General features: G+C 39.2%; 1 protein-coding gene across 7 annotated transcripts in view; it reads left to right on the forward strand.

Moving 5' to 3' along the window:
• NSD2 (nuclear receptor binding SET domain protein 2) overlaps positions 1-15304 on the forward strand; it is a 99736-nt gene that overhangs the window by 69307 nt on the left and 15125 nt on the right. For all 7 annotated transcript variants that reach the window (XM_039723926.1, XM_039723925.1, XM_039723928.1 and 4 more), the window contains 3 exons: positions 1166-1247; positions 2204-2328; positions 14968-15099. In XM_039723926.1, the coding sequence (XP_039579860.1) occupies positions 1166-1247; positions 2204-2328; positions 14968-15099 (339 nt within the window). The remainder of the gene's footprint in view (positions 1-1165; positions 1248-2203; positions 2329-14967; positions 15100-15304) is intronic.

The raw sequence follows: 15304 nt of genomic DNA on the forward strand, positions 1-15304 counted from the left end.
CTCCACGACCTCTGTGGGCAACTGTTCCAATGCTCTGCCACCCCAAAGTAAAGAAATCTCCCTCGTGCTGAGGTGGAACTTTGTGTGGTTTAGTTTGTGGCCATTATTCCTTGTTGTGTCACTGGGCACCACGGAAAAGAGTCTGGCACCATCCTCCTGACACCTCTTTCCTTTCATTTCTGCCCAGAAGTGTAACAGTAATCTTAGCAAACCCATCCTGGGAGCTCTGGTGGCATTGGTGCTAGGGCAGCTTAGAGCTCAGTAAAAGCACAGCATGGCACATCTGCAGCCAGTTGTGTTTATTTTTACAAAGGAAATCAGTTCCCTGGCCTTCCAGGTGTTCACCTGCACATCTTTGGTAAAACTGGTTGTCAGATGCAGACTGTGAAGAAGCATGTAAAGCATTGGAAATGTGTGTAAAGCTTTCTATTCAATAGATTAATCAGGTGAGCATGACAGGGTTAAGTATTCTAGGCTACAGTTTTAGTGATTTGAATGAATTTGTACCATAAGAAATGGAAAAAAAAATAGTGGCATGTGTAAGGAGCAACGTCTTAATTTTGACAAAGATTTGATAAAATCTTCCCCTGTTTTTGGCCTAAACTTTTAATAATGAATTCTCAATCTGGAGCAAATTTAGGTGCTGTTCATTCTCCCTTGAAAATAGTGGTTTTATTCTGGAAATGCTGAAACAATCTTAACCATAGTAATTTTAAAAATGGCACTGCTATAAGTTGTGGAGTTGGAAGCAAGCCTCTCTGAGACTTAGATTTCTGCACAGGGTTTACTCTCAAATTTCTATACTAATTCTGCAATTTACCTTTAAAGGTTTTAATTTGACCAGTTTGTACAAAGGGTAGTAAGGATAATTTACAAGTTTTGTGTTTAGCACTCCCCCTTTTGATATGCTGAATTTGGGATGGATAAGTGGGATGCTCAAGTACTGTGTTCTTTAATATTTCTCATTTGTTTATGGGTGTGTACCCTGTGCTGTAAATGAGTTTTAAAATTCGCTTAAGTGGGGCTAGTTTAACTACAGTACCATTCAGATACTTGTAAAGACACTTTCTTTTTAATAACATAAATCCAGAACTAATTGCCAGTTGTATCCAACCACTCATAAATTAGGAGTTTTTTTATTTTTTCATATTTTTTTTTGTGACAGAGGGAGACAAGCAATGACAAAACAGCAAAAACAAACTCTTCTAAGGTCACAGAAACCTCCTCTTCACAAAAGAACCAGTCAGGTAATGTGGTCAGAATAAGTTTTAATGTAACTTTTTCAATTAAATACTTTTAAAATGCCCAGGTTGTCTGAGGCAGCTGGCTAAATCCTGCTGACTCGGCGAGCAGTTGCAGGCTGTGCCACAGCTGGGGGGGAGCCCTGTTCCTTCACTGCCCTCCTGCAGCTCCATCCTGGGCTGGAATTGTGCACTGCTGACCGGGAGCAGCAGTTCACAAGCTCCCCGTGGGATGGCACCAGATTAAAGCTGGTGCCCCAGTCTTGGCGAGCAGGGAGCAAACCCTGCTGCTCCCCTTTGCCCCCTGCACTGGCCCAATCAGTGTCATCAGGTAATTTGGGGTTTTAGTCCTTCCACGTGGTGCTTGATGGGAGGCAGTGTGGAGCACGAGAGGGAATTCTGTAGAGCCTTGGATCAAAACACCAAAGTCAGGCTTGTTAACGATGCTCAAGGTGAAGGTAACTGCTACCAGAGCATGTCTCTGCAGGTGTTACAGTGATTTGCCAAAGACAAGCGAGCTCCAGCAAGTCCTGCACGGTGTAGAAGTGGTGATGTGCCATGGCTAATGTGTGGTACTTGGCTCCTGTATATTAATTTTCTCTTAACAAAGTGTTAGTGGTACTCAGATTGTGATGAGCTCATGTAGGCCTTCTCATATAACTGTTACCTCTGCTTTAAAGAGGTCTTAAGTCACAAGATACTTTGATTTTAATAGAAATGAGACTATAAAAAATTGGGAAAACAATGCTTAGCACATATTGGATTAATAGAAACCTTTATTTTTAAAATCAAGCCACAATACATGGCTTCAGAAGCTTCATGTTCGCTCAGTCCTGTGTAGGTGCCCAGAAGATGTACCTAAATAATTCCTTCCTGTATCTGAAGGAATGTTTTAAATGGCTTCAGGGAGATAACATTTTAAAGTTCCAAACTTCACTTTGTAAACCAAAATTATTTTACAGCAACGAAAAATCTGTCTGATGCATGTAAACCTCTGAAGAAGCGAAATCGGGCTTCAGCAGCAGAATCTTCAACTCTTGCTTTTAGCAAGAGTTCATCTCCTTCAGCTTCCTTAACTGAGAATGAGGTAAAAAAAAAGTGGTGTTTGCACACAGCCATTTAATTACAGAAATTATCAGGTGTGAATCTTGTTTAAGAAAAAAAAAAAAAGCAAAAATCAAAGGCGAATTCTCTAACGTTGGTGCTCTAGACAAGTTACAGTTTTGGCCTCTGTGAAACCTGTTACCGTGTGCATTGCAAATCATTTATTGTAACACAAACGTCTCTTTTGGGGACGTCGAGATATTATTGTGGTTTTTAATGTATTTACCAACAACGTTTTAGAATTGTAACCTTCTATTAGAGGCAAAGTAAAATGCCAGTGTGTTCTGTATTTTCTTCTACAGATTTTTATGTAAGTGTACTACATTAGTTACATTATGTAACTCAATATTGTCATGTTGCCATAGCTTTTATATCGAAGCAAATTTCCTAATCCTCTGTTTGATCTAGAACTGGACAGTCTCCTGAGCAGAGCCCCTTTTAATTGAAATTAGTTTTCAGGCTGTTTTAGTGCTATTTCTCTGTGATGCAAATAGCTCCAACCCAGTAGAGTTAAAGAGGCAGTGAAGGATGTATCTTTTTGATACTTACTAATCATAGTCTTAGCTCTGCATATTTGGAACTGTAATTCTTCTCAGTTGACATACAATAAATGAAATGTATGTACCAGAAGTGTATTCATACAATCCATTAAACCATTCCCCAAGTCATCTACACTGTTAAAACCAGTCAGCCAAAGAGTGGCAGCATGAGGGTGAAGTATGCATGCTGTTTTGCAGGTGGGTTTGGATCTGTAGTTGGTAGGATTTAGTAAAATATCCATAGACAAACAGCTTCACCCAGTCTGTGTTACAAAAACTGTAGAGAAAATACTTGCCTGCTAACAAGGGAATAGGGCTTCCAGCTCTCCTAGAGATTCTCATCTCCCCTAACAAATGCATGAGGTGCTGTAATGAATGCAGTTAAAATATCTAGGCAATGTTCAGTAAACAGTTTACCTTTGGGTAGGGGAAAAAAGATTGCATGTTAATGGCTGTATATCTTAACTGTAACTGGAAAAACATTTTAACTAAAAAACCTCAATAAATACTCCCTCCTGTACCCCAATAAAACAAGCAAAGGAGAGGTCCCACAGGAAATAATGTCCATAGCAGCAGCCAAATAAAGTAATAGTTACTTTGTTTTCTCAGTTGAGAGACTCCCATCTTTTGGCTTACCAGCTTCTGCTGGATTGGCTTTGCTGGTGGGACTTGCTGTGTAATTGTCTGTTTGGGACTCTCTATTCAACCAGACTAGTTTAAGGAAAAATCTGGGGGGATTTGGCTCAAAATATGCATCCCTAAATATTGTGCACTTAGGAGACAGATTCTTCTCTTTCTCGAGATTATGATTATAAAATGAATTATCCAGAAGTCTTTCCTAACAAAAGACTCTTTTTTGTAGGATTTTGGGGTATAACATAATGGTTCATATGTAAGAAAGGATATGGTTTTATCTTACATATGCCTGAGATGGAAATTCTAAAACTTAGCACTCATTTACTCAGCTACTGCTAAACAGTAAAAGACCTGAGAAAATTACCTTCATACACTGCTCACAGAACACAGATACACAAACTAGAAAGTGAATTGTTTTCAAAGGGTTAAAATAAAAGTCCCAAACAGCATAACAGAAAACACACCTTGTTCAATGATTTTGGGGGAAGTACATTAATGGACTAATTCCTTGGGTTGGTTAAAGCTACACTGACCTAACTTGGACCAGCTAAGGATTGGGCCCAGTCTGTTTCCTATATTAGATATATTTTTGCTGTTAAATAAAACAAAAATGTCAGGCACGTGTTTCAGAAATTAATATTGACCTGCTCTATGAAACAAGGAAAGACAGAAATTCTGGCTTGTGTGGGTGGCTCTTAAAAACTTGTCCCCCTTTTATGTTTTTATTTAGCACTTGTCTAAACAGCTAAATATGTGTGTGTCCTGAGAGCATTCATCTGGAGAGAAACTTTCCCAGTATTAAGGGAAAGGTTTTTAAAAATAAACACAGTCAGGTAATGGTGAATGCCTTGCACAGCTAATTGAGTAGGATGTAATTCTTCTCAACTTTAAATAGATTTAATGATTAACTTTCACATTTCTGTGTTCACTGTAATACTTCTGAGGGTTGGTTTAGGTGCTCTCTTAACAAGTATAGGAAAAATTCTGTGTATTCTACAAGCACATACATCTCCACAAGGTGTATATATGAGGATTCTGGTCTTTTTTTTTCTCTTCTCCTTTCTTTTTCTCCCATACTGTTTGTGAACAGTTTGTTCCAGAATGGAACCTGGATGTGACTGTTACTTGTCAAAAACTGTTGTTAGCTACACACCCCTTAAATGTTTGTCCTTTACAACCAGGTTCTCGGAAAGATGTGCTCAGTTCTTTCTTGTTTGAAAGATGCATCTTATTTGACATTTAAAAAAATATTTTGAATGCTTTTTGTTGTTATTAGGGGATATTTTTTAAATGGGGTTTATTTGAATACTATAAAATCAGGCAAGGCCAAATTTTCAGTTGATAAATTGCTTTGGGAGGGAAATAAGATTGGGAGTGTGGAAGATTTGTAGATATGACATATTAGAGATTAAAGGTTCACTCCCTTCAAAAAATTGGGCTTTGAAGGTGTTTTAAGATGGGTGGACAGAAGCAGTGAAGTGTTTATACAGGAATAAATGAATTTCATACCTGCATTTAATTTTGAAACAAAATAATTTTACTTCTAGGCACTTGACTCAAGTCACTTATGTGAAATATGATTTTGTTGAAATATAATTCTTAATGAGAAACTGGTAGGGCCAGATGTGAAAAAGATACTCAACACTTTTGAGTCTGCAAAAGCTCGGAGTAGTTTTTTACTGGCTTTGTAAGACTTGGTGTAAGCATCCAAAAGCACATATTTGTGAGAAGAGATGCAGATGGTGTATTTTAATTTGGGTTTTTTACCTTGGCCCTCCACCCCCCAATAATGTAGTAGGTGCCAGTAAGAGTGTAATCAGTATTTTTTTAATAAATAAAAAAGATTTTACATTACCATTACTGCTGGATTATTGGCACACTTGGTGTGTTTGCATGAAACATAGCTGCTTTAGCTTTTCTATCAATTTTTGTGATTATTGTCTGCCTTCATTAAACTGGATGAATTTGTTGACAGCAGATAAGTGTCAAAGTATTGTGCAGACCGTAGGTACTGCTTACAAACTTTGTCAAAGAAAGTGTAATTTTTTCTAAGAGAGGACAAAATAAAGCACATGTAATGCTCTAAGTTAGCCAGCCTGTCGTTCATCACACCCTCAAGTCTGAGCTGGCCAGCAGATGGCAGCTTAAAGAAGCCTGGGAAAGATTTGAAGAGGTGCTTTTATTTTAATTTCATCACATCTTCTTTAGAGGAATTCTTTCTTCCTTCTGTAACACCCAGTGTCAAAACAAGCTCACTTCCTGGTTATAGCTACAAATTCTTGTGTTTCCAAGGCCTAACAATGCAAATTATAATAATGCAAGCCTTAATGCTCGTTTTCTTCATATTAAACAGTGGATTGTTTTTTCCCATTACTGATTTGAGACAGATTTCATTTATCTGCATTTTTAATGGGCATTAGCATGTATACACAAAGGAGAAAACATGTCCAGCTCTTGAAAGGTAAGGTGTTTGCTTGAGGAGGCAGTCCTGAGACATGCACAGCTTGCAACTCAAAAAGTACATCAGCTCCATTTATCAACCCTGGAGTCTAGTTGTCCTAGAATATGCAACTAAAAACTCCTGCTGAAGGTGAAAATAACTGACTTTTTGATCCTAAGAACAGGAAGGAAGAAGGGAATTCATGTTATTTTAAACAAGCTACTGATCTAAGGAAAAAGCAGTTGCTGTTGACCTTGCAGGTTGTTAAACAAAATCACTGTGCTTCTAGCATTTCATTCAAGCTTCCTGCAAATATAATTCTCTCTTCTAAACATTGCTTAAGGATAACTTAATATATAGTGCCACCTTACATCCTGTGACTTAGCAGACAGTTGGTTCCTGTGTTTGTTTCTGTATACCTATGATTTTTTTTCCCCAGTAAGCAGTCAGGGGTACATTTTTATGGAACACTGCAAGTAGTTGGACTTGTTCCTTGCTAAACCTCTGCTAAAGCCTCTAACATTTTACATGACCTGCATCACCCACCAGACCATACAGTTTTGTTACAATGGTTCTATTTTCACGTGGAAAAAAGTTCAAAGCTTCACTTTTGTTCTTTGACAGCACATTCTGTGTAGAAAATTAAGTTTCTTGTGTACTTATTCTCCTCTTGTGTGTTACTTAGGCTTCAGAGTGCAGAGAATCTGTTAACTGAATGTTTACATGATGTAGGTTTTTATTCTGCATCCCCTACCAAAGTATCTTGAGTATCTGTAGGCAATTTTATACTGTTTTAAAATGTTCTCATAGTTTTAATTAACTTTCCAGGCAAATTCAGAAATGCATAATATCCTTATCTGAAACGTCTAACTCCTGCTAATAATAAAAATGAAACTTGTCCCAGGCTGTCTTTTTTTTGCTATTATAGTACTGTGTACACTGTGGCACCGCATACTTAAAGAATTTATCTAGTCTAGCAGTATGGGCCAAAATATCACTCTTCATTCAGTTCAGGAATTCTTATATGAAATAAAGGAAATGTTAACTGTAACTCAATTGGCTCTGTCAGTTTTTCTGTCTCTGTGTGGGTGCACGATAGATTGTCTTTTGAATACAGCCTGACCTGTTTGTATGTTGCTTATTGACTTACTCTTACATAAGATGTTCTTAGAGTAAAAAAAATAACAAAACAAACCCAACCCTCTAGATGCTCAGATTTTGTTAATAAGAAAAAAATATTCAGTTGGGTTTTATCTGTTGGAAAGATGGAAGAGTTTATTTATCAGAACATGCATCCTCCAAGTTTGTAGAGAGAGCTCTCAGCCAGCCCAGCCCACTTCCCCTGGGTGTCTGTGGTGTAGAAATCACCGACTCTGAAGTCTTGTCAGGAAGTCTGAGATTGTAGCAGTGTCCTGAGTGTTCAGGAAAGTGAAACTTAGTGGGCAACAGCATTCAGAACTCATGAAGACATGCCTCTTTAATTGCCTGTGAAAAGATGCTGTGTATCTTTTGTATATGATATGTTAATATCATGTGATTATAATATATATCACAGCAGGTGACCTGAGAGAGGATGTTGCTTAAGACATCCCTGTAAGAGGTGCAGGTCACCCTTTGTGGGCCCTTTCTTTCATGGGTCCTGCTGCTCCTGCCCTGGAGGAGACTTGCCTGCCAGGCAAGCAGGAGGAAATAATTTCCTGCCATGCTTTGTTTTCATTTTATATACCCCTAGCTTTAAGATAAGTGTACATAGTGGGGTGTGCTTCCTTTTGATGTCCTACAGCCTGCATTATAAAGCAAGTGATGCTCAAGTAAACCAGTGGGAAGTGGGAGGGGTTGCCTTCTTTGGATATCAAAATTTTGCCCTTTAGTTGTTTTTGTTACTGCTTAAACAGAATGTGACAGAAGAACATCATTGTCTTGAATGACTAAGACCAAAGCTTGTATTCTTAATGCCTAAGAAGGCTGTTACACAAGCATATGTGAGTAATTCAAGAAAGGCTTTTATTAGACAGAGTGAATTGATCAAGTGATTTTTTTGAAGAAGAAATTTTTTTTGAACAAAAATTGTGCTTTGGTAGCTGGAAAAGTCTAAAGAGGTGTGTGACTGATGGAGTAGCAACTGTTGGAGCCTGTTCCAGTGTAGGCACCATAGATGCTCAAATGTTAACAATTTCTTCAATCTAAATTTCCAGATTGGTTTTGAGCCTTCAAGCATGGCAGGAAAACCTTGTGTGAACTGGATCTAGGAGAGGGGAAGTCCCAGGGAAGCTGATGAGCACAGGAGTGCTGATGTTCAGTCTGCAATTGCCAACACACAGTGAATAGTATTTGGGGTTTGATTCTGCTCCATGAGAAGTTTTTGCCTTAGCAAATATTGATGCTGGTCCTTTAGGACAGCCTTTAGCCAGGAAGTACTTCAAGGGAAGAAAAAAAGACACACCATGACCCCCTCCCCATCTCCTAGGATAACACTGGGCCAGCAAGGATACTTTCTTAGATCAGCTGTTGAAAATGAAGACTTAATCCTAAATCTAAAACAAAATGCACATTTAATAGCCAGGTCACCAGCTGATCAAGCAGAGTGCTTGCAATTTTTTGTTCTTATTATAATAACTTCTTAAATTTCCAGGCTCCAGACTGCATGAGTACAGACACTTTATTTTCAGACCTAGAATTTCTGAATCTTTTTTTCTTTGAAATTACAGAGCAGTGATTTTGCTGGCTCTGGTATTTTGTCTGATTTTGGAGCTGTCTGAAAGGAAGGAGACAATTTGATGTGGAGAAAAAAAAATTTTATTCAAGTGGGTGGAGCAAATGTCTACATCAGTATTTGACTTCATCTGCTTCTTTGAACCACGCTATGATTTGAATTTTTAAATTCCAGTCTATCCTTCCACAGCTTATATCATGTATCAATATGATTGGATGCCAGAATATGTCACTGCCTTTTTTATTTTAATAAGTGACATTTCAGCCACCCAGATATGAAAGGAACAATGCCATTTGCAAAGTTCACCCACGTGGTTCTAGAAATATTCAGGCTGAGTGTACATACCAGCTAGCATTTAACTCTTCTTTGTAAAAAGCCAGAGGGAATGAAGAATTGCCTTGCATTTCTGCCGAGGTGTGTGGCTGAGCCTGGAATCAGCTACCTGGTTCATTCTAAAAAATGAACTACAGTTTAAAAACTAGTAGACCTGGATTCAGTGTTTGGATGTGCTGTGAGAAATGTTTGCCTGTGTCAGTGCTCGTCCTTGCACCTTTAATTGGTGGTGCAGTGAGCTGTGCAGTTAACTCGGGCTCAGTCCTGCAGCTGCAGGACTCGTGTTGCAGCTGGAGGAAGTCTTGCAGGAGGAAAACACTGAGGAGTGATTTTGTACACAAAATCTGTGTATAGAGTCTTCTGTCAAATTGACTTCCTGCCTGTCCCCCTTTAATTATTTTAGAGTGCTTCAGACAAAAGACAAAATTAAGAATATAAACATATAAACTCAGAAAATGCACATAGCTGACTCATTTTAATTCCTCTCAATGCTCTAGTGTGTTTTCTTGTTGTAACTACTGTGTAGAGTTGCACACATTTCCTCCTCTAAGCCTGCTTGGCAACCTCTGTGAAAACCAAACACTTATTTACTCAATATAATCACGCCAAGGAAACTCCATTATTCCACCAACAGTCCTTGCATCTGTATGCACGTGTAGGTCCCTTTTGCACATAACAGGCAAAAGTAGTCCAGGAAGCAGGAAGAAAAAGTAAATATCACCCTTATATTTAGCAATTAAACAGTTACCCAGTGTTCAGCAGTGCTTGCTGATGTAATCTGGCTTTGTACATCAAATATTGCAGTATGCAGAGCATGTTCATTCAGTTCTGAATTCATGCTGAAGATGGTTTCTACAAGCATTGTTACATAGTCTTTCTAAAAATAGGTTGATGATTGTCTGAAAGAATCCCTTAAGCACTTCTTTTGGTTATTGTGAACAGGGAATTTTAGTATATAGTTCAAAAGAAAATTAAAAATACTTTGGGGGATTTGAAGTCTTTATATGCTGATCCCTGTAGCGTTGTGGGCCTGAGTAACTGTTCCAAAAATACAGTAGTAGTATAAAATGTATGCTCAAAATATCTCGAGATGAGTAAGCCCAATTGTTTAATGACCCTTTGCTACAATTTCTGTCTTTTGAAGGGTAAAAATACAATACTAAACACAAAGCACTTACGGAGATGCCAAAACTTTGTCCCAGTTTGACTCAGTAGTTAAGTATTCTTTCAATAATAAAGCTATGGGGAACTTGGGAAAATGCAGTAATGTGTCCCTACATGTTCCCTTTTGAGTTTTATATGTGTAAGTAGTGAATAATGGCTGAGACATGTAGGAAACCTGGGGAGCCTGATGGGAAATTGGTCATTTCTGAGAGTAGTAAAGGTATTTGGAACCTCACCAACCCCTGATGTCAGTTCTGGCCTGCCCCACATGAAAAGCATGAATTGGTTTTTAGGCTGTTTTCCTCCCTTTTTCTCACTTGAGTATGCAGGTGCAGAGTCTCCAGCAGAAGGAGCTGCATTTGATTTCTGAAATACCACTCTTGCTCAGTGTTCAGGCAGTGAAGTGTGAAAGCCTCTGCAGGCGAGTCCTCACAAAATGATGTTGATGCTCAGGAAGGGAAGGGAAGCCTGGCTGATGGGCAGTGTGTGAAGGCTGATGGAGCTTGCACTGATCCTCTCTTCAGCAGAGGAAGGGTGTCCTCCATGTCACAGCAGCAGTAACTGCTGAAGAGGAGGTGATGGCAGAGGTCAGGCACAATTTCAGTGCAGAAACTTGGCACTTTCTAAAAGTCTGAAGTGAATAGCCTTGGCTTTTTTCCACCGAAATTTATGCTCTTTGAAACAGTCCTTTGCCTTTATGAGAAACAAGAAATGACTCCATATGTAAAGCAGAATAAAATAGCTACAAATTGCCAATTAACAGGTTTTGCCATTAATCTGAAGGTTGATTACTTAGAGCCCTGGCCTGAATTTCAGAAGAGTTAATAATTTACAATTTTCTTTGCTGGGAGGATTACATTACAAAAATAAGGACGAGACAAGCTTTGGTATGATTACAAGGGAAAGATGTATATTTGTAACTTAAATTTAACAAGTAAGAAGGCCCCAAACCTGTCTAGATTTGTATTGAAGGCTGTGTTTTGGGCTGTGGTGTGTGAACTGTTAAAAACTTCTACAGAAGTGTTATGTTTCATTGCAGAGGCTGTGTCACGTCAGCATGAGCTGATTTCTAGCAATCTTCTTGTAAATCATCTTTCCTTAGTGACTGTTTCAATCTGCACGTATTTTAATTGCAAAACTCAGTGTCCCCCAGATGAATCAGAACCTTAGGGCTGCTACAGCTTGCTGGGGGTACAAGTACATTTTTCCCAGCCACCAAATGCTCTTCCTCTCTTGGGTTCTAAGTCATTTCTGAGAAACACTGGATGAAGGGTTGGCTCAGCCTCCTCTCCACAGCCTCAAGGAATGGATGCTCTTTTCCTTCCCTGATATTCCCATTGGCTATTCTGGGATAACTGGAGGAGCTGAGGTGTTGAATTCCAGTTCTCTTTATAGGGGGAGCTTTCCTCAAAGATATGTGGTAGACAGTGTGTCACCTTCTGCAAGATACAAATAAGGGTCCAAATAAATTATCCTAAAGAAATGCATCCCTTTCTTAGGACAGGAAATCTGCTACCCTTCCCCTTTGTTAGGGCCCCAAGCTGTGCAATGTGCTAGTGAAGTGTGTGTGAGCTGTGTTGGAGAGGATGGTTAAACCTTTGCTCATGGTGGCAGGGATGGAGAGGTGCACCCAGGCCCCAGGGGTGGATCTCTGAGCTGCTGTGCATGGAGGGACTGCCAGGAGCTGGGACAGCCATCAGCAGGTATCCACTCCTGTCTGTGCAACACAAAACTGGTGCTTAATAGAGCATCTGATTTGTAAAGTGTGTGAGACTCCTGACAGCTGTAAAGGGGAGATTTTGAAAGATGCTCTCAGCCTGGCAGCCATTCAGTTGATGAACTGAGGGTATTTTGTTCGTGCTCCGTGTGTTGGTATTTGTGCTTGAAACCTGGCAGTAATCTGTAGGTAGATGTAAATTGCCAAGTTTTCTCTTGAAATGGGCTGATAGAATTTGGCTTTTGTGGTTGCATTTGTGATGTCAGGTTTGATTCTTGCCAGCAGTGTTCCTTTTTTTGGCTCAGTAACCATTTAATTTAAATAAAGGGCTGATGCATCCATTCTGAGGTGGTAGGAAACCTGATGTCAGCCTGAAGTTCACAAAGGCTGGGATTTTGTCACCCTTATCTAGGGGGATTTTTCAGAAATTTTTTTTTAATTGCCTTCTGCCAATAGGGTTCCCTTTCCATACAGAGGTCTGCATCCTTCAGTTGAACAGAATGTATAAACCAAGGAAAATCTTGGGAAACATTGCTTTGACTCGTATTCTCTTAACCGAATATATGTCACTGGGAATGTTGTGTTTCTCTGCTCTGTTTTAAAAAGCAGTGAGCTGGGGGAAGAGGAGCACCTTCCTCCAGGGCCAGGCTCTATGGCTCTTGCTGCTGGGAAGGCTCTGTTAACTCGAGGGGTGCTGCACAAATGGGTTTTCTCTGGGTTTAGGTATTTTGTGGGGAAAAGGTGGGAAGCCATTGTCAGGTGACAGCAAGACTGCTGGTTTTGCTTTGCTTTGTTCTGTTTTGTTTTTAAGCAGGAAAGAAATGCGGATCTAAGACCTTCCAGCTGATTTTTCCTTTTTTCTTTTCTAGCCATGACTAATTCTGGCTAGTTCAAACAAGAACGTAATGAGCTACTAAAAATGTCAGTGCAGTGTGCCACTAATTAGTGTTTCTGTGGGAATAGTTTAAAGAGAAATGAGCATGTGTGTAAGTTTACTTAAACCAGAAGGGAAATTGGGTTTGTATTTTTGCCATGCTCCCACACTGCCTTCCTTTATCTGCCCCTTCCCAGCAAGAATTTTGCAGTTCACTATTTCACAGCTCCTTCCAGGAGACAGAGATTTCCTGGTGCCTGAACACAGCAATGATTTTACCTGCAGTTTCTTTTAACCACTTATGAAATTGTCTGGCAGAATCTCCAAATTACTCCAATTGTAGAAATTTTCATAGGTGAAATGAAAGTATGAATTTGCACAGAGGAAATGAATTTATACTCTTGCAGGTAATGTGGGGGGGAAAACCCACCAACCAACCAAAAACTGTCAGCCTGATCCAATTTATAAAATATTTTTAGACATGATCAAGGAAAGTAAATGTTAAATGGAGGAATGCAAGTTAGCTGGCAGCAGCAGTGAGAATTAATCACTCAAAACTAGTGTTTCTAAAGGGATTTTATAAAAACTAAATCTAGGCCTGCTTTGATCTTACATTTTTTCTTTCTGATTTCAACATCATAATCTCTAATAAATCTGCACATTACATGGATTGGTTGATTAGGAGGTTGCATGTAGCTGTCTCCAGCATGTAGCTGGGCCATTTTTAGAAAAAGGTGTTTTACTGTAGATAAATATGAGATTCTGTGTCTGAAAACAGAGAGTAAATTCTTCATATAAAGTGGGGTGTCTGTGTCCTGACAAATGGCTGTTTGCAAAAATGATCTCTTAAACACAATTTAGAAAGCACAGCAATTTAGAGTGACTTTCAGTGCTGTATTGAAGAGACTTGGGGAGATTCTTGCACAGCACAACAGAAGTGGAGAAGAGTGGTATCATGTTGGCTTGCTTTGGACCACGGTACTTACAAGGCTTGTAATGGGTTATTGCCTCCAGTTCTCATGCTTGATTTTTCAACAACCTTTTTAAAGCACAGAAAAGGTTTAGAGAAACCCCACTAAAATGCTCTAGATGCTGGAAAAAGTCCCCTAGGGAGAAAATTAGAGGGTGGAATAAAAAGGATTGAAACAGGCTTAATTGCAGCATGCTTCCACAGGAGGAAAATGCCTGCTTCCAAGGGAGTTTTAATGTAGCTGAAGTGCCTGGAGAAGGCATCATCAACTGTGAGCTGCAGTTAGACAGCCCAGAAGGGACAGGAGGCAGTACTTTTGATGGTATGTGTGAATAACCATTGGAATGAGCTCAGAGAGAAATGAAGGCTTCCTTTTGCAATTCCAAATTGTGATCCTCTCCTGGAGAATGTACTTCACTGAGGCACAACTCACTGAGTATTATCTGGGGGCAACAGCATGAAATTCTGCATCTTCTGGTGTAATGTGAGATGAGACAAATGACTTGGTTGTCTGTTAACCTCCTTAAATTCTATTGAACTGAAAACTACCCTGTATTTTCTTTTAAATATGTTATTTAGAATGGGTTTTTTAAAAGTAAATTACAACTATTTTTAATAGCACCCCATATTTATTGCATCTAGATCTATTATATGAGGTTTATCCATAACAAGGCTATCTTCTGTAGCATTTTGAGTTTATTGTTGACTGTAATTTTCCTTAAACATATTGACAGCTGCTTGTTCTTTTCTTCCTCTCTTCTGTATGCTGTGCACACTTCTTGGAGAATATTTGGGTCAGAGACTTTTATATGCAGCTTGGAGTTTACCAAGTTTCTTTTTAAAAATTGACTGTTGCTCTCTCATAAATCACATGCTCAGACTTTATTCAAGGGATTTGAAGATATCCCTGTGTTATGGCTAGACACTTCTTGCTAACTGTATTATAGAACTGAGTATAAATAAAATGCCATATTGCAAAGTTTTGGTGTTCTGTTTTGGCTGCTGTAAACTTGCTGGTGAGGGGGATTGTTGTATAATCCTTTTGATGAGACTTCCACGAATGCATATTCTGGTTTTAATCAAGGTGGTTTTTTTGAAGGTGGGGGAAACAAAACCAGAAGAGCGTGCCTAAACCTGCTAGTCTGAGTTGCAGTGTGTGTGCTTCCACCAGTTCTGATGCTGTGCTGAACTGCCCATCTGTGCCTGCTTTCTCTAACACCTGTGTTTAATCTTCAGATCTCTGATGGCCAAGGAGATGAGCGCTCAGAGTCCCCCTATGAAAGTGCTGATGAGACTCAGACTGAAGTGTCTATATCATCCAAAAAATCTGAGAGAGGAGTGGGAACAAAAAAAGAATATGTGTGTCAGGTGAGAGACGTTAGCTGGGCTGTGTTTCCCGAGCTTTTCCTTAGAGAAGGTATTTTTAAATATGAAAATGACAATATGAGGCCAGAAACAGGTTTATCATGTGTGTCTGAGATGTCTGTTAGTGATGAGGTTGCCATGGCAGTAAATGGATTCTTAATACCTAATTATTTTTTTTCTTGACCTCCAGTAAATGACTTAGCCTTTC

The sequence above is a fragment of the Passer montanus genome, unplaced genomic scaffold (genome assembly GCF_014805655.1).
Source record: "Passer montanus isolate IOZ18808 unplaced genomic scaffold, ASM1480565v1 scaffold51, whole genome shotgun sequence".
Taxonomy (NCBI): Eukaryota; Metazoa; Chordata; class Aves; order Passeriformes; family Passeridae; genus Passer; species Passer montanus.